General features: G+C 38.6%; 1 protein-coding gene across 2 annotated transcripts in view; it reads left to right on the top strand.

The window, feature by feature from the left end:
- Positions 1–27,418, top strand: part of EPS8L2 (EPS8 signaling adaptor L2) — a 96,278-nt gene that overhangs the window by 40,082 nt on the left and 28,778 nt on the right. For both annotated transcript variants that reach the window (XM_088146095.1, XM_088146093.1), the window contains 5 exons: positions 14,847–14,911; positions 19,587–19,748; positions 21,301–21,450; positions 23,311–23,390; positions 25,452–25,588. In XM_088146095.1, the coding sequence (XP_088002221.1) occupies positions 14,847–14,911; positions 19,587–19,748; positions 21,301–21,450; positions 23,311–23,390; positions 25,452–25,588 (594 nt within the window). The remainder of the gene's footprint in view (positions 1–14,846; positions 14,912–19,586; positions 19,749–21,300; positions 21,451–23,310; positions 23,391–25,451; positions 25,589–27,418) is intronic.

Below are 27,418 nucleotides of genomic sequence, written 5' to 3'. Positions count from 1 at the left end.
AAAATGACCTAATAGCACATAATCAACTTTACATGTGGTCCTCATGTTGTCATCGCTAGCTAGTAAACAGCTGTGTGCTGGCCCTTCTCCCTTGTTTCCCCTTATGATTTTTCCAGCAGAAACCACCACAAATAGAAAGCTGAAACATGCTCAGCATGTTCTTATTATTGCAGAAATCTTAAAATGGGATGTTATAACTGCTGTCACTCAAAACTAAAGATGTGGAATCTGCCTTAAAATACCAATCAATGCTCCAAGATAAAGAAAGATTAATTGAAAGAAGATGTGAGATCATTCTCTTTGAGCTGCTATAATTCAAAGAATTCACAGTCTGGATCAGGAGTCTGAAAATGGATCATTGCCCTATTAGCTCATTAGTTAGTTCATTACTACAGAAAATAAAAAATAAAGTATTAGGCATAGTTTTTCCTTTATTTGTTTATGGACAGAAAGGTGAAATGATGGTACCTTTTTGCAAACTAGAGCCTTCTTCACAACTCTGCCCTTTGTTACATTGGATTTCAACTCTCATATTGATACCCAACCTAACTATTGGCTGTGGCAGTTACTATCCAATGCATCTGAAGGGCCTGAGGTTGGAGAAACATGGCATAAAGGATAGTGATGAGGTGCCACCAACTGTCTTATTCCTCTTACAACTGAAAATACCCAGTGGGAATTGGATGCCAGTCCTGTAAGAATGTTCATGTAATGTTCCTATAGTTGCCAGATGATGATGGAATACTCAAGGCAACTCACTTGACATAAGAAACTGTATGTAATTCAAGAGAGCTGAGTACAGTAACAGTACACTGATAGGCTAATATGAAGCAGGGAGTTATTTCCCATATATCTAGTCAGGATCACAAGAGATCCTTTCTGAATGCTCGTACTTTTCCATGCTTTTAAATCATGAACTTATGTGCATCAGCAATACAGGAAAAAGTGCCCCTCCCCATCCAATACTGTTAAGATGTTCTAGGATGTAAGTCCTAGAATTCCCAGCAAACCTGGCTGTTGATTTTAGTAGCTTCCTGGGAATTCTGAGTAGTGTATTCCAAGCATGTGTGGAGTTCTCCAAGTCAGGGAATGCTATCTAATCGGGCTCTCAGACACATAGCAGAGGAATTTGTCTACCAGACAGTCTGACATCTTCATAACCTTAGCATTTAAATCCAAGATTTATGTAATATCTCCATAAGCTTTATTTCCATAAATGAAGTCACGTGACCACAGATAGCTACAAAAGATTGCAGGCATGGATGGCTATGGCCACAGAGAACAGATTAAACAAATTGTTCCTGTTTCTGAAGTAACAGCAAACACTCTTTGAGTTAGGTGTATTCAGTAATACAGTATCTCATTCTTAATGGCTTGCTGAAGATGTTTGTGAAGGACGGCTCAGGGTCAGTGTTAATTGTAGCACTTGGTGTTACATTTATCTTTTAAGATAAATAAATTAACAGAAGCAGATGAATTGGGGCAGATGAACTCTTGTGGTTGTAATGAAAATGCTGTCCCAGAAGTTATTATACATAGGGGAGAAAAATGATGGATCTTAGCCCACAAAAACTTAGATGTTCTTATGTATTGGTAGTCTTTCAGGTGTTACAGGATTCTGTTGTTCTTCTGTTCATATGTGTGCGTGTGTGTGTGTGCTTACTCCTACATGCTCCCTGAGAAGGCTTAGTAGAGTAGATTTAGCTGAATGAATCAGTTCAGATTTCCTTCCCCCTTTCTTTGAACAACTTCAGTGTTTTTCCAATGTTGTATTATCATTTCAGTTTCTCCTTTCAAACTCTTTTCTCCTCTGCTCACTTCTGATACAACATTTGGCTCCCTAATAATCTTGCTTAATGTTATCATTTCTTCCATACCATTTTAGCAAGAGAATGATGTAAATCCCAGATTTATTTTTCCTAAATGTGTTTTTGGTTGGAAATGAATACAAAGAGATAAAGTTAATTATCTGAAAGCATAAAAATAATGTTGCTTCTTGTTTATCATTACTAAAGTATCACTTAGCGAAAGAGCCTATAGCAAATAGGGCCTGGACATGCATTTTAGAAACACAATCCTCCCTTCAAATTGTTCTCATTCTAGGTTATTAAAGACGGTCACTCCATTGGACAAATCCTTGCTTTTATGCTCCTTCTCTGACATCTGTAATTGTAAACTAATACAGTTGCTATTACATCATGCCCTCTTCGGGTTGCAGGTATTTGAACTATTATATTTTACTGGCTCCCCATTTCAGAGTTTTTGGTGCCTTTGTGTGAGATATGAAGAGTTATGTCTCTTGTTTTGTAGAAATGAAGCTGTACTTAAGAATGTGGCATTTTGCACAACCATATAGATACAGTAGCATCCTGTTTTTGGTGCGTTTATTTGGCCAGCTGCAATCCTATTCTAAAAGTTGGTTTTCAAGGTAGCAGTGTACTTGTAACGAGCTATAGGCTTAGCTGTCCAGAGATCTGCCCAAGTCATACCTCTGCCCTGCCATTCCCCCACCAAACTGCAGCCAGACAACAGCTTTGAGTAATACTCGACTGTTCCATTCTTTACAATCATTCTGCCAGTCCATGCTGCTTTTGTAGAGTTCAGTCTTCATAGGATAATAATACCAAATAATTACAGTTGGATGTGTTCCAATAGAAGAGAATACCTGTAGCTCAGGGTTAAACTGTGGAGTTCTTGGTGCTCTCTGAGCTTGGTTGTTTGCTTACAGCTGTTTCATTATCCAAGTAGGTGATGTTACCTAGCTGAATAATGAAATGTCTGCAAGCAAACAACCAAGCTCAGCACCAAGAATTCCACGGTTGGACATCTATTGTGATTCCATACTAGCGTTACAGTTTGCATTGCAGGAAAAGCAAAATGGATGTTTCAGTGTTATCATGGAAAAATAAGGAAACTAGCAACATTTAGAATTTCAGTATGCCAGGAACACTGAGACTAAGAGGGGAAAGTCCGCAGGTGAAATCACATCTTTGCCACAAGTGTGCTCTTTCAGTTTTCCTGTCTGCAATATAAAAAATAATGTTGATTTACCCAATAGGCTAGTTGCACGAATAATGCTTATAAAACATTTTGAATCTTGAAAGCGCTGTACAAATGCTTACCACTGATGTTGCATGTTTTGACACGTCATCATTGCTCTGGGGTTTTCACCACATGGAGCCTTTGCCCAAGAAGGAGGAAGTGTTGACTGCATTGATGTTTGCTTTCTTTGCTTGCTTTATAACATTAGCTAATAAACAAAGGAATGTAAGCACTTTACACTGATTCCAAGGTAAATATTAAGCCTGATGGAAAGGAATTTAGCTGTGGGACTCCTCTAAAGGCCTGCCAGCCCAGTATCAAGAAAGCTGTGGACTGCTATTAGTGTAATCATTACAGAGTTCAAGCCAACTCTCACTGTAATCACTGTGTGTATGATCACGTTGCCAATTGGAAGAGGCTGTGATGTTCCCAATAGTGGCTTGCTATGTGAGATATTTCAGCTGGCTTCAAATGTGTAAGAACTGTATCCTTTCTATGTTGTATTTCTCTTATCTGGAACTAATCCTGATGTAAGATTTGCTTGTTCATTGACTAAGCCACGTTGCCTAGACTCATGCTTAATGCTAAGCCATTAAACAGGGTTTGCAAACTACAGTGATTAGGTTCATAGAACATGCTACTCCAGACCAAGCACATTTTGGCGTAGCATCACATCTATGATCCGGCATTGAAGAAATCAGGAGTTACTGCTGAAATAAATTTGTTTCTCAGGTTTTGCTCTGTAAATTTTGGTGTTGAATTTTCTCTGGATATTCCCTTACTATTTCCCAAATATTATCAGAATATGTGATATCTATATCTGAATCCATTCTGTGAGTTTTGGCAGTGGTTGTCTGAATTGTTGCAGCCTAGCTATTGTGGATCTAAACATAATTCAAGAATAACTTTTAACTATTTCACAGAACAAGGGCAGGGTTGGAAGTAATCCTAATCTGAAACTGGAACTGTATGAGATACCTGTATATGTGTAATAGTGGCTGATAATATTTCCTCAGTGCTGCTTGTCCTCAAAGTTTAATGAACAGTAGATATTTGTTCTTTGTTTTTGCATTTTGTATCACTCCGCTTGCCTGGCTTATGAAACATTTGAAATGCTTTAAGGAAGAAGTATGTAATGTGTGTATGTAACATTCACCTGTTGTAAGAGCAATTAAATATAGCTTTTTCTGGTGTCCTAATTTCCCCTCCTTCTCCCTGAACTTGTTCTAATAAAACGGTAAGATGGCAATTCAATTACTTTATTACAGTCAATTAGACCAGTACAACGGTAAGATGGCATAATTAAGAACATTCAATCCAGGGTGTTCCATAACAGGGTTAGTGCCAACAATTTGCAGCCAGGCTGATATTGATTGATTTGCTATCACCAAACATGTGAGAAACAAATTTCTGTTGGCAAGCAATGTCTCAGATACATCTGAACAGTAGTACATCTTACAAGTTTGTATTCTTTCTCCAAAGGCTTAAGCATGAGAAAGACCTTGATTCAGTTAGGCAGCTGGTGATATGAGTGAGTTTGTCTTTAAAAAAAAATCATTTTTTTAAAAAGTAGCAGTGATGGTGGTTTGGGCACAGGGCTCCTACTACAATTAGGACAAATATCGTTACAATTACAGTACATGTCTTTCCTTCCTTTGTCTGTAATGGAGACCGGGCCATCATACAGTGAGAAACTTGCATAGAAGCATCTTAGTTTAAAAAAAAAAAAGGAAAGAGAAGTGATTGTTTTTAATATGGGCTATATTTCTTTTAGTTATTTGTATATGGACAGGCCTATGGAAGAAACAAAATTAATTCTGCATAGATGACACGCTCTTCAGTCAATACTTAATCTTAACATAAAGTGATTTTATATAGCATTTATTTCTGCTTTGCTGCCAGAAGAAAGAAAGCCAAACCCAACAAGTAAATGATCTCTTAAAATGTGAACGTTGTATATTGTTGTAAATTGCATTTGGCAGTCTTTATCCTTCTATTGTTTTTAGGCTTTTAGTTTATATTTACGACAGACTGGTTTATATCTACTGCCACTAATTTCTTTTTAATTGGGAAAGGAAAAATCAACAAATACACAATTCTTGATTCAGAGCAATAAGAAGTATTTGATTTACCAAATTTTTTTTTAGTATTGTTTTATTGTATTATAAGATGCAAATAATACATTATATTATTTGGATACAGTGGTATTTATACAGTATTAACTAGAGATGATTTAAACCTTATTGTAACTTAAACTTAAACCTTTAAAGATAAAGAAGTTTGTATCAATATTAACTATAATTTCTAAAATGCTAATATTAATAAACATAAGGTTGCTTAAATTGTACATCTAAACCTGAGCATGGCATTGATAAACAGCTGCAAAGTGTGTTAAATTATTTGTTATATAATAAACATTTCCATCTTAAGCTTAATAGGGAGTTCTCTGCTATATTGTTACTTGTTCTTTATGCATATTAGGAAAGAAAAGAAAAAAAAGCTTCCCAAACTGATTTCTGCATATTTAAGTCACGTTATAAGATGTAGAAGTAGTTTAGCAGAATGGTCATGCTCAATTCATCCATGAATCTTCCTCACCTACCTGTTCTGAGTAAAATATGAGTCTGATTTGCTACAACAAATAGGAAAAGGGAAAATGCACCAAAATGAGACATTTTGCTTCCAAACAATATTTTTAATAATAATATGAGCCAGTTTAGTCTAGTGGTGAAGGCCCCAGGCTAGAAAGCAGGAGACTGAGAGTTCTAGTCCCACCTTAGGCATGAAAGCCGGCTGGGGCACTTCGGGCCACTCAGTCTCTCTCAGCCCAACTCACCTCACAGGGTGGTTGTTGTGGGGAAAATAGGAGGAGGAAGGAGTATTAGGTATGTTCGCCACCTTGAGTTATTTATTAAAAAAAAATGGCGGGATAAAAAAATCTTTTAAAAAAATGAAAAAAGGTACAAAGAAAGAAATAGAAAAGAGAAACAAAGCAAAGAAAGGAAAAGAAAATTATAAAGAAGCAGCTTCCAGTCTTCCTAATAGCAGTTACAAGTACTGTACATTTATATTTTACCTTCTCTCTCTAAGGTTACAACATAATTTCCTTCTTTCCATAGTCTGCCCCTTCTAATCGTCAAGCCCATAAATCACAAGCTCATTTTTTTCTGTTTTCAGCAAGAAGTCCCTAAGAGGTTTCCAGTCACTGATAAATGCACTGTAGTTATTGTCCTTTCTGTAATCAAACAAGTCAGTTTTGCCATCTCTGCTAATTCTGTTATCTTCCCCAGCCATTCTTCCATTGTGGGTATTTCGGAGTCTTTCCATTTTTGCGCATATAATAATCTCTCAGCAGTTATCATATTAAAAAAAAAATCTACCATAACTCTTCTCTAATTATCTATTCATTCGTCGCAGCAAGAAGAGTTCTGGTTTCAGTTATATATTAATCTTTAAAATACTTTGTATTGCTGTATGTATTTGAACCCCCAAATTTCTGGCTTTTTTGCAAGTCCCAAACAATGTTTTTTAATACTGGGTTGGAGAGCATGCTTACTGCTGATGAAGGGGTTGCCACCCAATGCATCATTTGAGGCAAGGACAGCAGTTTAGGGAAGCAGATTAAAACCTAGAAACCTGTCCTGGGTATTACAGAACTGCTTTTAAATTAGAGGTTAAATCAGAAAGATGACAGCACAGCTGGGCTACAGTTTGTTGATTTCCTGGATGCCTTAGCAATACAAGGGTGGAGCATAAAGGTACAGGGGCTGATGTACAACTCCCAGCATCCCTCACCACTGACCACGTTGGCTGGGATTGCTGGAAATTGTAATTCCGCAGTTTCTAGGCAGCCAAAGGTCGTCTGTTCCATTGTAGATAAAGTAAAAGGAACTTAAAGGCACCACTGGTTTCCAGGAAAAAAAAAAGTCCAGAATCCACAGTTGATGATATCCTTATTAGAACCAACCAAAATAAATGGGATTGAGCATTCAGAACTTTGCACTTCAGATTTCCTTCTTAGGGATTATTTTTTAAAAGGAGGATGATAGGTAATTGAGGTTTGCATAAACAATAATTATACTGCATTTATAGATGCCTGGAATTTACTCCAGTTACTCTTAGCAGACCTGGAAATAAGTAAACCCAGGAATTTTATTTATGAAATAAGTCTTATTTGATTACATTACGATCTATGGGCATTTTTTTCACCCTGCTCTATTTTTATGGCCTCCTTTCTCCTCTCCTTTCTTTTTTCTGTTCTTGTTATGTTCCAGCATTGTAGAATAAAGCCAATTTATTTATTCCTGTAAAAGCATTTCTTTCCTTTCTTTGTAAAAGGAAGTTAATCTCTCTCCATCCTTACTTAACTTCATGTTCTCCACTGACCCATCATTTAAGTAAAGATAAAGAAACAAGGATACATACTTGCTCTCATTTCAACATTACCCCTAGATGTTTGCTGAAGGCCATGTTTACTAAACTATTGGTTAAATCCCTTATTGTACTATACTCTGTAAATTCCAATCACCTGCTTAATGTGCTGACAGGTGAGAAATTGGTTTTCTGAGATTCTTGTAAATCCAAAGTCTTTTGCTTTGAACTCCTGGGGGGGGGGGGGGGAAGACCCACAGGAGTATTAAAGGGAAAACAAAGCTGCCTTATAAGATGTTTTGCTATTATCTAAGCTGCTAATATTTGCTGTAGGAGGGCATATTCTGAGCAGGATTGAATGAGATCAACATTCATAATTAGCTGTCTTCACATCCTTAATTGGGGGGTTCAGATATCTCTCTAGTATTACGATAGAAATGGAACTGTTTAAAGGCAAGGGGATCTTAGCTAACATTAATGCTGTCAAAACATAAGTGGCCCAAATAATATACAAATGAAATTTTAAAGTGCTATTACTGATACTAGAAGTATCCTTTATGCTCCAGTCCTGTTATCATTTATCTTGAAGTAAGTAATGATGAATTCAGTCAGGTTTACTTCTAAGTAGCCACTGTGAACTGAATTCTTAATACTCATATCAGTAATGCTCACATGTTAAAGATTTGAAGCAGAGATCCTTCCTATCTCACTATTCATGTCAGACTTAAATTTAAATTAAATGTAGATTAAAAAGAGGAAAGAAGAGAATATAAAAAGGCATTTTAGCTTTAATTAGTCATATGTAAAACATTCAGTAGCAAAGGAGTAAAAAATATAGGGCTATTCAAAACTTCAAACACTGACAAGGATCTCCAAAAGAAAAAGATAAAGGAATGTAAATATTTATAATATAAAAGAAGAAAAAGTTTCTGAGTAGATCATATTGATATGCTTCTAATCTAGAGGAAAACCTACATTACATGCACAAGTTCTGAGCTTGCATATAAAATAAACATTAAAGACAAAAATATAATAGAGACAATAATGATTTTAAGTACTGTGCACAGTGAATAAAAAGTTTTAACCACTGATTAATTGTTAAGTGTTTACCAATACTTTAGAGATGAAGAAGGATCGCTGCAGCAAACAATTTCTGCTGGCTTTGCTTCTCCTAGATTTTTCCAGATTATTGTAAATAAGAACCATGATTCTAAGTTTTAGAAGAGAAATGTTCCTTCTGTCCCGCCACCCCCAGCTTCTGTACCTAAATTGTGGCTTGAAGTTAAATGAACAAAACACCTTTTCTCTCCAGCAGAAAAGCAGGGGGTTGAGTGCTCTTTTTGTCTACATGTTAAAGAAAGCATCCTTCAGTCAGACTGAATGTTGATTAATTGAATATCTGACCCTGTCTGGCATGAGAGACTTTGATGGATTACCCTCACAACAGCTATAGCCTATTTTCTATGATATTTTGTATTAAAGCATGTGTAAACTTATCCTGGTTTGTTCGTAATGGACTTCAACCTGGGAGCCAGACTGGCAAAGAAGATGGCAGAAACTTGCAAAATATGACAGGGCCAGGAGATCTGTACATTCCTCCTATATCAGGGACGTTAGTTGCAACCTCCCCACCGCTTCAGGAGGCAGTCAGCAGGAGGATCAAAGAATCCTCACCTTAATGAATGTGTTGATAAGCGGAGTGCTAAAGTACACACATCCAGTTTCTGAGATTCTGTAACATAACCCCCTTCTTCCTTTCAATAAACTTGGTTCATGAGACTGAGAGTCTAGACTTCTTGGATGTGAACTGCTGCCAGGGCATTTTTTAATGTCTCTTCTAGGCACGTAATATCATCCAGATCTTGTCTTCAGTTGCTAGTTGCCTACCAGGTAGGCATCAAGTGTAATACGCTCCACAGTTTAAGTTTCCTGGACCAGAATTCAGTCTTGTTGGAGTAAAACGTGGTTGCATCTGCTAGGGCCAACACCCAGCCTGCAATACTGCATGTCATTTACTGTACTTGGATTCTGCACTGGCCTCTGGATTGTCAAAGGGGTTAGCTATTTTATGGCTCGGGATTTTATGCTCTTGTTCTCAGTTTTGCACTTTTCCTGTTCTATATAATTTTACATTTTCACTTTTAGTGCTTATGCTTCTAGTACACTCTGTGTTGGTCTTGCCCTATTGCAATCTTAATTCAGTCTTTAGACCAGTATGTATACTGGACTTGGACTACAACAATAAACATTTATTTGATTTGCCAACCAGGCAGAAATCAAACTGGTGGTATTGACCTATAAAGCCCTAAATGGCTAAACTCCTGACTATCTGTGGGATCTCCTAAAGCTGCTTGGCTAATTTGATCAGCGGGGAAGTCCCTCCTGAAGATATCCCACCTACCAAAGTTTCGACTTTCAACTGCCAGTTTTTTCAGTATGGCTCCCAGGTTGTGGGATGCACTCCCTAGAGAGAGGGTTTGGGCCCCCTCTCCCTGTATTGTAGAAGCTGATCAAAAAACACATCCCTTCTGCTAATAAATGCACTTTAATGCTTGATTTTTATCTGGATTTGAATTGTATTAATGGTGCTTTGTTTACATTTCCTGTTTTGGTTTACTGTTATAAGCTGCCTTGATTGTCAAATAGATAGAAAGGTGGGGCATTTGGAGTTCTTCATCCTCTATGCTGAGCAGTAGCACATAGTGTGACAGAATAGACTGATTCCCCCAGAAATTGTGTCCTGTGATACCTCAGAAAAGAGAAATTGACCTGCAGTTAATGAAGGAAACAAAGGACATCACTGTAACAGACGTTTCCTTAGGGTCTTGGCTTATTCCTTGTGAAGAGAATTCGCTCCATCCCCTACCTCACAAGTGTATAATTTATAAAAACCCCTTTCAGAACAGGACATGGACAATAGATCCTTGTCCTGTTCTGAAGGCCTCTTCTAACTAACTTCTCTTCATGGACTTATCTTGGATCTAGAAGCATAGGACTCTTGTGTCACAAATACTACTATAGTCTGACTTGCTATTATTTCAATGATGTGTAGGAAAGAGGAGAGTATCTGTCATTTCCTTCCCATGTTTCTAGTTGCATACTACATTATTCAGTTATAACCAGTGGAAACAAATATCTAGCTCAGTGTTTCTCATCTTTAAGATGTGTAGACTTCAATTCCCAGAATTCCCCATGACTAGCTGGGAAATTCTGGGTGTTGAAGTCTACACATCTTAAAGTTGTCAAGGTTGAGAAACATTGATCTAGATGCAGTACTGTCTTGGGTGAATTGAAGCTTCCCCTCACCCCTGAAACCTCTTCTCCCATCTTTGTTACTTAAGTTGGTCTTTCATGCCCATTAAAGATCAAGGAATCTCTGCTCACCTCCTTATAGTTTTAGTTTGAATTTCTCCAGTTTGTAATTCTGTATGAATTATGTCTTTATTTTTATTTTCAATAATAAACATTTCAATAGTCAGAGTTCCCTGAATGGATATTCCCACAAACCAACAGATTGGAATTCAAAGACTTCTTTATAAATGATCTGAGTCTGGGGATCTTGCTTCAAATAAGATTTTTTATTTTTTCCTTTGAAGAGCAAAAACTTTACAATCCTTATTCCCATATTTATGTTCAGAATATTAGTTCAGGTCTTGCTAGTTTACAGTTATGTAGTTAGTATATAGTTCTTTGCGTCTTCATCTGAGTTACTCAGGTCAAGATTTGGGGCAATTTAATTGGCTGAATCCAGCCACCCTGACTTAAACTCTTTCATGAAACCATCTGGCTGTTCTATAAAAGCAGAGTATTTCTTTTAAACATCATTCCCTCCAGGAGGAATTGCTGAGTATAAATATTCTTTTTGTTTGTCTTCTGTTGTGCTAATATCCCAGCTTTTTACTCCCTTGACCTTCTGCTGCCATGTTATGATGTACATAACTTTCCTATTTATGTCAGTAGCATTCTTCCCCTGAGGTTCTTTTATAGTATATTTGTCTTTGGTCTCTTAGCAATAATTTATTCTTGCTTGTGCTTTTCATCTTTTTTTTTTTTGAGTTGCATTATATGTGTTTAGGTTGTACAGAACATAGAATTTGTGTTTAAACCTTAAAAATATATACTGAAAAACTGTTATTTTCTAACCTATTATGATAACCCATCAAATTAATTCATACATACTATTATATTATTAAATTATTGTAAATTATTTCTAGCTTACTGATGCCTGTGTCAGCCAGATATAGCTGGAGAAGAAAAGAATGTTGTAAATCTTTCCAGTCAGGTCATCTGGATGACTCTTATTAAACACTGGTGACTAAACAACATCTTATTTGCAAGTCTGTATAATAATCCATGGTCCAATAGATCTCTCATGCAGATATCCATGAATCTCTTAAAGTTTGTCAGAGACTAGTGTGTCCATGTGGCAAGAAAGATGCCCAGGAACATGCTTATTCTTCCCCTGGAGCTTCCATTTGTGATGTATTTTGGAGAAAGCAAGAAAGCAGAAGCAGAAGGCTCTTCGGAACCATGGGAGCAACATTTGCTATTCCTTACTTTTCCTCATTTGTGCTGGGGAAGGGAAACCCTAAGAAAGAATGAGAATTTCTCCTGCTCTTTTTTGCTTCTGTCACTGTTCTATCACTGTGTTTCACAGATCATTCTAATATAGCCAAGGGATAGGAGCTTGGTGGCTTTGCAGCTTCCCCTCATTGCAGCTGCTCAGATTGTTGAGCAGAAAAATTAACACAACATGAACTCAACATGGAGACAGAGAATGCTTCAGTGCCAGTGTTTGCACTCTGTTATTGATCAGCTGGAAGAAGATACCATTGAGTCTCAACATTTTAAATCAGCAGCAGTGAAAGTGATTTTTGGTCAGACTACTTTTGAAACAGTAAAAAATGGAACAAGAGTAGTGTGAAAGTGACCCAAGAGAGGCAGTAGACCCGATTGTTTTTCAGCAGGAAGCTGTGAGTAATTTCTTAAGAAAACCTTTTCACATCTACCGCCCTTTCTGCACAAATAATGGAATGACATTTAGCAGAGGCAAATGCTGTTTTTTATTTAGAAAACAAATATCAAATGCACAATTATATACCTGACATGATAATTGTACTAGTGAAGAAGATTTTGGAATAGTAGTTGATTAGAAACTGAGTATGAGTCAGCAGAATAATGTGGCTATAAAAAAAGCAATTGTCATTTTAGGCTGCATCAATAAAAGTATAATTTTCATATTATAGGAAGAAAGGAATCTTCTGGACAACAGCACTAAACGCTGATGTCTACAGGTAGTCCTCAGTGACTGCCTCATTTAGTGACCATTCAGTTACAATGCTACTAAAAAACAACTTAGCGACCACTCCTCATATTTACAACCTTCGCAGCATCTCTCTGCTCTCATTTTCACTTGCTTATTTATCCCATACCAAGATGTCCTCAAAGAGAAAGAGAAAGAACCTCAGTTCAGCTGAAGGAAGGAGCAAGGAGCAAAAGAAAACTGAAGTAAAATCGTAAGCACAGTCACGGTCATGTGATTTTCACTTAGTGATCACTTCGGGTAACAACCAACTTGCTGGTCCCAATTGCAGTTGCTAAACAAGGACTACCTGTATCAGAAAACTGCTGACTGTGTTTTCAGCTCCTACTGAGTCTTGGCATGAAGCAGAGTGGGGGATTCTGTCTCTATCCAAGGAAAAGAGAAGCAGAATGGAAAATACCTTCTTCGATGCCAGTTACTGGCAACAAATGATCCACAAGGCTGCCAGATCTCTAATCCCATTGAAAGATCACTCCGTGGGATTGGCAAAAGAATGATAAATGAACTGTTGTCCCCTCCAACTATAACTCTCTTTTTCCGCCACCATGGGTAACAGGATCAGTTGGGGGAGAGAAGAAAAGGAAGTGGACCATTTCAGAACAAGTTCTCCCAGCACCAAAAAGACCTGCTTTCCTACACACGATGGTGGCTGAAAAGCCACTTTCCTTACTTCTCTTCCTGTAAGCAGGACATGCAGATGAGCCCTAAGTGTTCCATTTTATTTTGTATGGTGTTATCTCCACTTTTGGGCACCACACTTTAAGAATAATTTGGAGGAACTGGAACAGATTCAGAGAAAGATTTGGGATTACAAGGTTACAAGAACCTAAGTACATTGAAGAGAGATTGAAGGAACTTTGAAGAATTTGATATCATCATCTTCATCTTCCTGGACTGGGTCTCTGGGTTGGGACTAGGCAATGGTGTTATGCAGAGTTTGGCAGATAAACCAATCACATAGTTGCAGTCATGTCATGACATTCTAAAAAATTATCTTGATTCCTTAATTACTAACAAACCTAATTCAACATGTAAAGTCCTAAAATGGACTGGAGCTGAAATATCAGAAAAAGCACTTCTCATATAATCCTGCCCATTTATTAAGTTTTTCAGAGGCAGTCCTATTCTCAAAATCATAACTGAGAAGCATGTAATGCACTTCTGTTATACATCTTTGTGATGTCACTCCAACCTTGAAAGGCCCTTTCTAGGAAGATGGGATGAGCACCGACCTTGCTTTTTTATGACACTAAATCACAATGTTTCTTTTTCTCTAGGTATTTTAAATTTAATTTTTTTAAATTAACTGGTTGGTTGATTTATTGATTGACTGAAATGTTTTTAATGCTATTTAGTTTGTAATTTTATTGTTATATAATATTTAATCAGTTTTCACATTATGTGGATGAATGGCAGTTTTTAAACTTTTTAAAATAAATAAATGAACAGTTGTAGATGGCTGATCTTGAGTTTTTGAAATGCAGCATTGGCCAGTAGAATCTTTTTGATCAGGAATCAAATCCCAGTTTTCTATGTTTGCCTTGCAGATGTGTGGGCCTCTCCTCTCCTCTCCTCTCCTCTCCTCTCCTCTCCTCTCCTCCAAAAACTTCATATAGAACTTTTAAAAATTCATTAATTAGACAGTCTCTGATCTTTGAACTTCAATTCTTGTAATTCCTCAACCAGTATTCCCATACTGGGTGTCTGCTATCAGAGTGGTGTGATAATACATTTTGAAGGAGAGGAGGTGGGAGTTACATCCTAACATCGCTAGTGACCACTAAGTACGGGGAGGCTGTCTCAGAACTCTTTAAAGTGCCAAGAGAAGATTGTCTTTGACATTGAGTGATGGTCTCTCTTTCTGGGTAATGAACAATTGGGACTGTGTGTTTGCCAAGAAAATACCTAGTTTGGGCCTTAATTAATTAATATCCATAAATGCTAGAATGTTGGTATTCTACCGAGAGTGCAAAGAACAATAAAACCTTCTATTAACCAATTAAATAAAACCATCAATAATAAATCACCAATCCTGAAAGAAAAAAAAAAAAGCCTAAAAGGTAGCCAAGTCCTGGAGTGATTGTCATCCTATATTTTTTTTCTCCCACAGAACAAAGGAAGAAATATTCCAACTCAAACGTCATCATGCATGAAACGTCACAGTACCATGTCCAGGTGAGTTGGAAGCTCCTTAGAAATGGGTAGCGGAACTGAGTCAACTGGCAATCCCTTTGTGCAACAGCTATCACAGTATGAATTCTTCAGAGTTAATACTAATAATGCAGCCTCAGCAGTTTAGAGAGTTCACTGAACAAGCAAGAGAAATAGAAGCCATAGGCTGCTGATATTGTAACCCTTTTCCTCTTTTTTCTGTTTTCTCAGGTACACACAACAGTATCCTTGGGTTACCTAAAGTGACCTAAATCTGTGTTTCTGTAGGGTTTTTGATAACTGGGACATGACTCTACCTACTTCTATCAGTTCTGTTTGGGAAGTCTTCTTCCTAGCACCTGCAAGGCCCTTTCCTTTGCATTAGGAGCCATTGCTGTTGCACTTCAGATCCCTTGGCCCTTTCATCTGGATCACTGACTCTGAGGGTAATTTCAGGCCCTCCTGCTAGAGGTCAGTTCTGTGGAGTCCTTGGTGCTCTCTGAGTTTGGTTGCTTGCTTGCAGACATTTCATTACTCAGGCACCGATGATGTTACCTAGGCAGGTAATTAAACGTCTGCAAGCAAACAACCAAGCTCAGAGAGCACCAAGGACTCTACAGTTCAACCTTGAACTACAGATATTATCTTCTATTAGAGATCAATTCATATAATGACCAAACAATGGGGGGATCAAGGCCTCATTGGGTCTCCCAGATTCAGAGATACAGCCCTTGTACTGTTTTGCTTTATGTTACATCTGAGAACATCACTACCTCTTGCAGTGCACTATAAGGAATAATAAGCAACACACTCTGTCTAGCACTCTATAACTTCCACAATCCTTGGCTGCCAATCATGTTGTCCAAAGCTGGCTGGAGTGACACAGTCCAAAGAAATGGAAATTATTAGGGTGGGAGAGACCAGATTGCACTATTTTAAGATTTGCCACAGACCTAACAATTGAGAAAATGTAACAGTATATAAAGCAGAGTCAGGTAACCTTTTTTGCAATCAGATCTCACATGTTTTTTGATTCACTTCTTTTTCTTTGATGGCTGCAATTTTCAGCCCGCTACCAGAAATGTTGGGTGAGGAGAAGAGGGACCCACATTTTAGTCCACCCTCTGCCACAAAAGCTCATTGGGTGCCTTTGGGCCATCACTTTCTCTCAGCCCAGTTTACCTCACATGGTTGTTGTGAGCAAAATAGGGATGTATGTATGCAACCTTGAGTTCCTGAATATACATTAACGCACATGCTTTCATAAAAATCCACATATAAAATGCACAACCATTCAAGGGGCAGCACTTAGCCAACCTTGGCAGAGCTCACGAAAGCTAAGGTCAGTCCCGACTAGAGTTTAGATGGGAGATTTAGATAGGGCTATATGCTTAAAAGAGAGAGAGCCAGAGAGCCAGCTTGGTTTAGTCGTTAAGGCATCAGGCTAGAAACCAGGAGACTCAGAGTTCTAGTCCTACCTTAGGCACAAAGCCAGCTGGGTGACCTTGGGCCAGCCACTCTCCCTCAGCCTTAGGAAGGAGGTCAGGGCAAACCACTTCAGAAAATATTACCAAGAAAACTGCAGGGGTCCAGGCAGTCACTGGGGGTCAACACTGATTCAAAGGCACCAAAAAAAAAAAAAAAAGCTAAACTGGGAAGTAAAATAAAAAAAAGAAGGCAGCAGTTGCAAACTCCTTCTTTATTGTTGCAAAGAAATATACATTGATATCTTCATCAAGTCACCACATGTCAAGCCTGACCCAAAAGAAATGTTATCTTTCCTTACATTTGTGCCCTTTCATTCATAGACATGCTCATTTTTACCCCAAACATACAGCCTTTCCTTCACAAAACATACACCCACACTTTATTTATGAATACATGTGTACACAAGCACACTCAGATGTAAGAGATACAGAGGTCCACCGACCCCATGTACAGACAGGCCTTGGGAAACCCTTCCATTTGCTTAGGTTAACTTTTTTCCCAAGTCTGTTCACTACAGAGGGGGATATCTGGGTTAAGATCAATACTTAAAAAGAGAAAAGCTAGCTCTTTCCCATGCCAGCTATGTGCCCACCATTTAAGAATGCCTCCCAGTGCAGCAGTGAGGCTTTTTAAAAAAACTTCCATTGGTGCCTTTGTAAAAGTGAATTGCTCCTGGATGGGGAGACAGAGGGAAGGCCTTGGGCTGGAGGCTCTGCTGGTCGCAACAGGCTGCAAGCCAGATTCCCTGCCTCTGGGGTAGTCTTGGTTCACTTGGTGGATGAAAGGACAGAGGGTCAGCATGAGGAATCCCACTTCCCCTTTGCATGTTCATTCTGAATGCATGCATGCTCTGGGCTCCCTATAAAAGGGCGGGATTATATGTTTACATGCTCCTTTGTCTAAAACAAGCAAGTCCTCATTCATGCCATATTTCAAAGTCACTGGAGTGGTGACTTTGCTCTTTCAGTAACCAGAATATATGTTGATCCTTATCATGTTTGTTCAGGTATGAAGTGATCTTTCATCCTGAACATCAATCAGAGAAAATATGATAGCTGTCAGGTTGGCAGTACACCAAGTTTTCATGAGGAGATTTCTGTTGAGTAGTAAGGACACATATCAATCCATAAATTCTTTTTATAATTCTAAGCAAAGTTCATTTTTGTTCTTATTCTTTCTGCAAGTTAAGATTGTCTTTCTTGTTTCATGCTTTTCACCATGGTTTTCTGAATAAGCTGCCATTGATTGAAATTGCTTAGTATACTAACCATGATTCATAGTTTACAAACTACAGCACGGGGTTCATAAATCTGCTAAATGAAAACAATAAAAGTGCATAATGGCATAGTATGGAATGTAAACCAGTATCTGTATGTTTTTAAATGCCTAGGAAGATGTCGATGCCAGCGGTGTTTCCGCTAGAGCAGTGTTTCTCAACCCTGACAACTTTAAGCTGTGGAGAATTCTGGGAGTTGAAGACAACACATCCTAAATTTGCCAAGGTTGAGAAACACTGCACTAGAGCATTCCCTGCCTGGCAGTAATTCTGATGATTGCAAATCACTCCTCCAAGGGCTGTCCAAATGCCCATGTTATACCAGCGTAAAGGTCCAGCTCCTTCTGATTCTGTACCAGCTGAAGTGCCATGCTAGCCTGCCCTCCTCCACTGCAAAGCCTCAGTGGGAGCAGGTCCTTTGGAGTAGTGAGGAAATTGAAGGGAAGAGGTCTTTTGCAGCTTCTCCTCCAGTTGCAAATATGATCTCAATTGTTAACCAACCTGGTTCTCTTGGCTTTACTTTCAAAATGGATTGAGGAAACTAAAAAGGAGGATTTCAACCTCCCAGGAAAAATCTTACAGCTCCTTTTCAGATTGACAGAATTCAGCAAGTATGAGTGGGGAATTCAATTTACCCTGGCAGCAGGAAGACTTCTAGAGCCGCCAAAAGACACCATACAGTACAACTATTTTGCTTTTTTCTCTTTAAGAGATTTTCTGCAGCTATTTTTGTTTTTCTTTAAGGGATGGTCTGCATTTTTAAAAAAGACGGAAGGAAGAGTGGGGAACACAGCTGGGATGGAAATAGTCAGGACTTGTAGAATTCCATCACCAAAGCAGAGCAATTGCAGAATAAAGAACTTCATCTGGAAGCACTTTATGTCAGCTGAGTGCAAAATTAAGTTAATGTGTGTTTTGCTTGCTGGATTATGAGGAGGAGGACAAGTGCAGAGCCAGCAGAAGAGTGCTCCAAACAGCAAACTCCTAATCAAAGAAGCTGTGCTCTTCACAGTGAGAACTGTGGTGTAACCGAGCTTCCTAGGAGAATGGATTGATTTAATATTGAACTGGCTTTACACTTCCCTCTGCTGGCTGATAAAGCCATAGTGGAAGCATTGTGTGGTTTTTCCTGAGCCAAGGAAGAACAGCTTCTTTTCATCAGCCAACAACAGCAGGCAGATGGAGATTAGGAAAAGGCCCCCTTTCTTGTGTGTTTTGTTACGCAGTTTGACAGTAGTGTTGCTTGCTCATGGCATTGTTATCAGGAGGACCTGTACAAAAATAGCCCGTCTATGCAAATCCTCGGGTCTAGAAAGCAAACTGTGTTGGAGCCAGGGAGGGTTTTTACTTTAAACTACAAGAACAGGTTTTTCAGCTGAGATGGAATTATCACAAGTCCAATCATGCCTGGCTGTTTACTGCCTGCAGAAAGCTGGATTTCTTGCTGTGGTTGCAGTATAAATGACCCTGCACTAGGGAGAGATAGAACTAACTATGGGCTGTCAGATGTGCTTAGATATATTTTAAGTATGTACACACAAAGGTTATAAGTCAATACAATCTGTTCATGTTTTTCAATACATAGAGGGGAACAGTGCTTCAAATCAGGACCTAAGGTTTGGCTGCAGGTCCTTGTCAGTCGATGTAACTCTTTTGCAAATTAAGTTTTTATATTCTGTAAAGCAAGGTTGTTTGAGTACCTGTTGAGAAACAAAACTATCAAATCTGTACGAGTAGTTTTTTTCACATGCTGGTAGTATTTGCCCCATAGAACTGGGGGTTGGCCAATGTTATTTCTGCTGTTATCACCAGTAGAAACCACAGCTAGCTGTCTGTATGAGCACACATGCATTCCATGAATACAATCAAAAACTGGAGTTAAATTGTTTCTAGTCCCTTCTGTCTGACCCTTTGGGGTGTTTTCCCCCTTTCCAGCACTTGGCTACCTTCGTTATGGATAAAAGTGAGGCCATTGTAACCGTGGATGATGCCATCAGGAAGCTCAAACAGCTAAACTCCAAAGAGAAGATCTGGGCACAAGAAATGCTGCTGCAGGTGAATGATAAATCTATTCGACTGCTGGATTGTGGAACTCAGGTGAGCAGCAGAGTCTTCTTTTGGATGGAGGTGGTGAGGCAAAATATTAAATGTACAGTATATTAAATGTTTAAGATTTACATAAAAGTATTGCATATTACTTCTCAGTGGGTTGATGAATTGCCAGAGGCTTTGGTAAGAATATTGGGCTGGATGGAATTCATGCTCAGACCAGCCACAACAAAAAGTCAAAGGTTTGACTGTTTTCCCCCGCCTACATGTGTAGCAAGCACTGTGTGTGTGTGCCTGTATTCCAGTAGGATAGGACTGATCTAATCAAGCTGGCTGAGCAGAGTGATGAACTGCACATTAATGGAAATGCATTCAGTTCTGCAAAACCATTGGGTGATGGACAAGAGAGGTTATTTGCATTACAATTAGAATAAATGGTCTTGACAGATTGGAAGCCATGTTGGTACATACCTTGTTGGAAACATTGTAATAATACAAGGCAGCCTCCCCTGATCTGGCACCCTCCAATCGGTCAGACTACAACTTCCATATACTGGATGGATCTAATGAGATAATGCATTTAGAGGGCATCAGGATGATAAAGTCTGGGTTCACAGATTGCACTAAGCCACAGAGTGATTTATTTGTTTCTGGGTTAGCATTATGTGCAAGCAAGACAGGTAAATAAAGCATGTTTTCTTTTAGGGTAATAAATAACAGATTGTTGTTGTGTTGTGACTTACATGATGTGGGGAACCATGGTTTATTTGTGGTCTTCTGGCTCACCATGATTTGTTTTTGCTTCTATTTCATCCAAAGCAAGAGCAATTGAAAGGATAGCAAAACAAACCAGAAGCAAATAAAAAAGCATGATTATCTTGCTACAAACTAGCTCTAGGTTATGGTAAAAGAAATCGTGATTTGATATGATGTGTGAATGGAGCTAATTTCTACAACAAGAAAGTGGCCTTTAACCTTATTTTCCAGATAGGAAATAAAGAAGCTTTAGTTCCATAGTTGTGCTCAGAATAAAATACTGAACTTCTATGAAATTAAACTAAATATGAAATGAAGAGTCATGCCTATCTTTTAGAAGGCATGGAGAGATTTTATTTGAATAAATAATTCTCACAATCAGCTCTTAGCCAAACATATAAACTGAAAGAACTACTTCTGAAGGGTTACAGGTAATTTTTCTGGCTGGCATCTGATAGAATTGGTTATTCAGGCAAAATGTGAACAGATAATTGCAAACAAAAGTTATGCATCTTGAAATTATCAGGTTTTTTTCAGTATATCCAGATTTATCACTAGTGCCAGGAGTTATGCACCCTTTTTTTCAGTGCCTGCTTAATAATGTGTGTCAGCAATAGCTTTGCCAATCTGAGATTGAGAATGTAGCTGCTAATGGATTTAAAGTCCTGAGGGAAACTCAAATGCTCCTATGTTCATTGTCTCCTTTTTGAAAGAGCTGCCTCAATGAGCAAATGCAGCCTGTAGCTGAACATCACTTTATGTATTTATATATTTATATTTATATTTATATTTATAATATATATATATATATATGGACCACACTTTCTTTGGTGTTGCTTTTCAGGAAGAGCTCGAAGACTTCCTCCTGCCAACAGTCCAGCACTGCCAGACTGTGCTGAATCAGATGCGATATTCCTCCATCCTCCTGTTGGTGTGTCAAGATTCCGAACAGCACAAGCCTGACATTCACTTCTTTAACTGTGATGAAGTAGAGGTAAATGGCAGTTCTTCAGTCCTTGTTGAAGAGGGAGCTAGATGGGATCTTGAAAGCACCTTCCCTACCATCATCATCACTTGTTCCACTCACTAATCCCGCAAAAGCAGCTTGAAGCCAACTTGTGATCATCTTATTTATTTAAGATTTATATGGCCGCCCATCTTAAGCAACTCTGGGCAGCTCACAACTTCACTACCATTGACCTTGAAATCCTGAGAATGACGCTACTGCAGCTGAATTTGGGGGGAGGGGAGAGAGAGGATCCAGGAGGTGGATGAGGCAAAATCTCCTGCCAAAGGGAAAAGGACACAAGTTCTACAGAACATGCAGGCTTCAAGCAAGAAGTATTGTACATTTACTTCATACATTGCAACTGAGCTAGTAATAGATTGCCTCAGTTCCTGGACACAGTTGGTATCATGAGATTGACAAGTCTGGAGCTGATTCTGAACTGGTCTGAAGATCTCACATGGAAATGCCCTTGGTTGGTTGGTTGGTTAGTCTAGGAGCAGTCACAACAAACTCTCTGTCTATGGCTATGAGCCTAGCTCATGCCAGGATTGTAATTTCTGTTGGCAGAATTCTATCTGCAGTAGAAGCTCCATGAACAATTAACCCATGCAGTAGGCTGCCTTGCAAGTCTTTGTCTTTCCCTTACGAGTTAGCTGGGGGGAAACAGTCATTTTTAAATAATACATGAGGGTGTCTGGGTCCCCTTCAGCTTCCCTCCTTTTGGAAAAAAACCTGCATATCTAAACTGAAGTTTCAAAACTATCTCATGGCTTGGAGAAGGGAGGATGGAGTCCTACCAAGAGTTCTGTGTAAGCAGAACTTCCGCACTGAAGTTCTCCTCTGCCAAAATAAATGCAAGTGAGGGACTCTTTTCAGAAATAGGTGGGTTTTGTAGAGCTCCCCTTAAAAGAGGATGTGTGTTTACAGAGCAGCAAAACACCCTTCATGATTCATATAGCAGTATATTTGTTGGCTGCACTCTGAAACTTTGAAGGTTTCCAGAATGTAGCTTTACTTGAGGACTGAAGGGAACCTTTGCTTCAAAATCTGAATAAGCTCTCTGTGAAATTTCACTGCCAGCAACCCTCCTAGATCCATAAAATAATTTCTTAATGCTCTATGCCCATATATTTCCCTTTTGCACTATTTTTTAAAACTGAAAGCACACACCATCAACAAAATCTAGATTTAAAGCAGTCCATTAATGCCTTGTCTATCAGGCAGATTGACTGTGTGCATTTTTCTTTTCTATACATATAAATTTTATCAAAAGTTTTAAAGACAACATAAAAACTAACACAAACTAATAAGAATAAAGAAAAGAAAAAAGAAAAAAGAGGAAGAAAAGAACAAAGACAAAAGTGCAGAAAGAAAAGATAAAAATACCCTATAGAAGAAGCTTCTGATTTTCTTCACAGCAAATATAAATAAATTACAAAGTTATCTTATTCTATGATTATAGAAAAGCTCACTTTTTTCTGTTATCCATTTTTTTTTTCCTAATCATCAAAACCAGAAGTTATAAGTGCATTTTTTTTCCTGTTTCAGGCAAAAAGTCTATAAGGGGTTTCCATTCAGCCATATATGTAGATATTGGTTTTTCTCTAATCAAGAAAGTAAATTTAATCATCTCTGGTATTTCCACCATCTTCACTAACCATTCCTCCATTGTGGGTAATGTCAGACTTTTCCACTTTTGAGTGTATAATAATCTCACTGCAGTTGGCATGTGTAAAAAGAGAGTTCCGTGGCTTTTTTCTAGCTGTCTGTCCATTAATCCTGAACTGTGTGCATTTTTCCATTGTATCTTTTCTTCCCCAATCTATTCCTAATTCTGTGTTTTAGGCAGAGATGGTTCATGAGGACATAGAAAGTGCACTTGCGGACCATAAATTTGGAAAGAAAATACGGCCGCAGACCCTCAAGTAAGTGGCTTCTGTACATGGACAAATTCTAGCAGGTAGCCCAGGAAAAAGCATTACTTGGACTACTGGGTTTGGAGATTTCTTCCCCAAGTTTAAGTTATTGCAGTTTTAGGTAAGTGGTGAGAGTTCACTTGGAGTAGAAAAACTTTGAGGGATTTCACCCATTTTCTGTGAGGATGGAGAAAAAGGCTACCTCTGGCAGCAAAATTGTTCCTTCTCTCAGGAAGAGTTCCTGAAACTCAAATCTAATGAATGAGAGTTGGACATGAGTCTTTCAGACAGGTTTCAGTGACAGAGGAAACAGCCTAAAAGATGTGAAAATTCACCTCCAGTGCTATCACATTTCAGGAAAATTGTTCAGAAATCATTCGACTAAATTTCATTGTTCAGGATTTTTTTTTTCATCAGCTGGAGAATAATTGCAGGTCATTGTGAATCAGTTTTGAGGATTGGCAAGTGAAAGCAGTGGCTTTGTACAAATGCCTAAATATATCTTACTGGAACTTAATAGGGCAGAGATGGCGTTGTGCTTATGCAGTGGCAAATGAAACAATTATTATAAAGTTGATAGGACAAGAGATAGTTCCATACTACTCCTCTTCAATCCCATAGAAACAATTTGAACCTTGAAATGTGGGGATTGTATAACAGCACTATGAGTTCATCAGTGTTCATCTACTTCCCTTCCAACTGGCCAAAGGATGCTATCCAGTCAAAGCCTTGTCTGGAACAGCTATTTTGACTGGAGTCACCGAAATCCCCTCTTCCCAACTCCACATAAAAGGGAAATAAAAGAAATCACTACCACATTTTCAGTGCATGGTGTGTCCATTTATTCAGCCATTTGCACAGACATCCAGGCAGCTGTTTTGAGGAGAAACTTACTGGCTCCACAGCTGACATTTGTTGCACATTTAAAAGCCTCTTGTTTTTTATGATGGTGAAATGCTAGTATGTAAGTAATTTTGTAAACAGGCATTTCTCCTCCTCCTTGTAATCTTGATTGCATGTTTACTGCAGTGCAGTGCTTGTAGAAAATGATTAGGAACAAAGCAATTATTGGGAAGATAAACTGTATGGTAGCTAAGGTGGGGAGAGAGAACAATGGTTGCCTTGGTTCCAGAAGACAAGATGATGCAGTTGTTCCCATTAGTGAAAATGTAAACCAGCCACAAACTCTGCAGAGTCACAAGTTCAGAACAAATTTGCCTATGCTGTGGTTTCAGATAAATCACCGAGCAAGAAATAAATTGACTCAGCTCCCCAAATCAGTTGATGCTATGAGATCAGATCTGGAACTGATTCTGAATTTGTGCAAAACCCTTGTGTCCCAGTTGCTGCAGAAAGTTACCTGAAAGTTCTCATCACTTGGACTTCTAAAGAGAAACAGATGTCTTATTTTGGTCACTTGTTTGCTCTTTTCCAGTACCTGGAAGGCTTGGTCATTAAAGAAACATTCATTCATGACTGCAAAAAAAATTAGTCTCTATTAGCCATTGCTATTGTGTGCATTTCATGACTCTTTGCAAGCAGAAAAAAGCACAGGATTTGAAAGGACTGAGCATGCTTAAAAAATTCACACAAATCAGAGTTAATCATGAAAGTATGTTGGTGTGCCTGTGAAACTTTAGAAACCAGAGAGGTGTCTGCAGAAAAATTTCAACATCCAATTGTAGGCCAGGTCTGATACTTCTACTGACTTCTTGCTTACCGACAGAAGCAAAATAAGATGGTGACTCTGTGCACACTTGTTTATTTAGCATTAAATCCAGCTGAACTTGGCAGGATTTGTACAATGATCAACATATCCAGATCAGCTTAATCTGCATAACTGATGTAAATGAAAGGCTTTCCATTGTTAGATCACCCATAATTGAGGTCTGTATGAAATGTTTTGCACTCCTTTTTCCCGATAATTAAACATTTCTCATGTGCTAAAAAAATTAATCCAATCGACTCCAAATTAATCAGCACAGGTTAGAATTCATTTGCTCTGTTTCTGTTATTTGAGTGAATAGCATCTTGTAGTAATCAAAATAATTTTTTTGTTTTCTTCTGCAGGGTGAATCAAGAGAAGATCAAGCAGAGGCAATCCATCCTTCCACCACCTCAAGGGCCTGCACCCATCCCTTTCCAGGATGAAGCCAGAGGTTTCCCAAAGAACAACCAGAATCGCGTGGCCCCTCCATCCCAGCAAGGTCTGTGCTCTGAGCACTTCATAGTCAATGGAAAACCAAGGCCACATCGTTCTTGTCACTCATGTGCATATTATAAGACCGAAGGAAACAAGGCAGTCATGAATATTTCCATGTGATAATTAAGACACAGAATGCTTGAATCCCCTCCCCATGGCCTTTGAATAGCCTGAATCATGCCTAGATGTCTTCACTGTACTGGAGCCGCCTCCTCCAACCTTGTGCTCTTCAGTTCTGGGAGCAGTAGTCCCACAGAATATCAGATTAAAGAAGGCAGATGATGATGATGGCAGATAGTTTATGCATCAATAGATGAGGAAGGCAGGCTTCAACTTTGTAGCATTTTTGTTTTTACCAGAACCCTTGGGCTTTACTGGAATCTCATGCAAAAACTGTCTATGTACATAGATAGATAGGCCACCATAATTGATTTGATTCTTGCTGGTCAGAACAGGGGTGAGGTAAGAGTCTTTGGTGCTGTTACTGTTAAACAATTAGGAGTCAGCGATTCTTGTCAGTCTGTTACAAATCAACCAGAAATCTCTTGCTGAATCTAGAGCTGCCCACTCTTGATGCATAGCCTATTTTCCATCTCACAACCTTATGCACATTTCCAGCTGGTACTAGCTACTGATTAACAGATACTAGTTTTCCAACATTGCCAGGTGTTCATCTGGGGGCTCACCCTCTCTGTTCATTAGCTTCTCCAGCAATCACAAAGCCCTAGTTTCTTTTGATACTCTAGTCCATTGCCTCCTTCTGTGGAACAGCACAAAGAACCTGTTTGCTCCAACAAGTAGGAGAGAGTGGATGATGGGACTGATGACATCAAAAGAACCCCTCCTTGCATATGTTGGGTTGTTAAAAGGACAGCAGAGATCCTTTTAAGGAGCAGCAACTCCAAAGCTGAAGGAAAAAGGGTGCTGTAGCTCCATCAACAGGACATGCACTGCAAGGAGAAATAAGGGATGTTAACCTGTTTGCTACTTTACACCAGTTTATGCAAAATGGGTGGACATGCAGATTTCCTGCTGAAGAAACCAGAAGGGCCAGAACAGAGCTGGTGCGTTTTTTTTAATGAACAGGAACTTCATGCAACTTTATAACTGCATGATGGATAGCACACTAAGAGATAAACTTTTAGCCAATCTGGTGATAGAATGCAGAGGAAGGCTTCACCTGTTGACTTTCTTCAGAAAGGTAAACATTAGAAAGCTTGAGCTTTTCTCTGAAGGGAACTTTTATTGTATATCGCAGCCTTTCCTGCCTTGATGCCCTCAAGGTGTGTTGAACCATAGCCCATCACCCACAGCCAGCATGTCAATTTAACACTGAAAAACTTATTTAACTGAAGGGGTTTGAGGAGCTTTAAACTTTTATTGGATAGAAAACAGTATTGATTGTGCTTATTAACAGAGCTACACTTTGATCCTGAGAACTATAATCCTATTTTAAAATTTAGTTTTGCAAAAGGGAAATAATGTTCAGTTATCAGGGGAGATGGCCTTTGTGTATGCTTTTTAAAGCAACTCATGCATTTGCATTACAGTTAATCATCCATGTTTACAGAAAGATGTGTCCCAAAAATATGAACTTGAGTATTAGCCAACTCCCTACCTAAATGTATATTTGTATGTTGCAAGAGGATTTGAACCATATTGTGAGAGACATTTTATAATTATATCATGGATCTTGCTGCATGTCAGATGAATTTGTTAGATGAGAACACCTGGATTCTGGACTGTGCTAGGTACAGCCAGTACCACACTGTATGTTCCTTCAGAATCTGGTACTCTGATTCTTCTTTTTCCAAAAAGGCTGTATTCAAAACAA

This window comes from Python bivittatus, unplaced genomic scaffold (assembly GCF_059951505.1).
Source record: "Python bivittatus isolate LINGU-HERP-01145 unplaced genomic scaffold, Pbiv_v1 ctg000480_np1212, whole genome shotgun sequence".
Classification (NCBI taxonomy): Eukaryota; Metazoa; Chordata; class Lepidosauria; order Squamata; family Pythonidae; genus Python; species Python bivittatus.
This window is presented reverse-complemented; position numbering and strand designations above follow the sequence as displayed.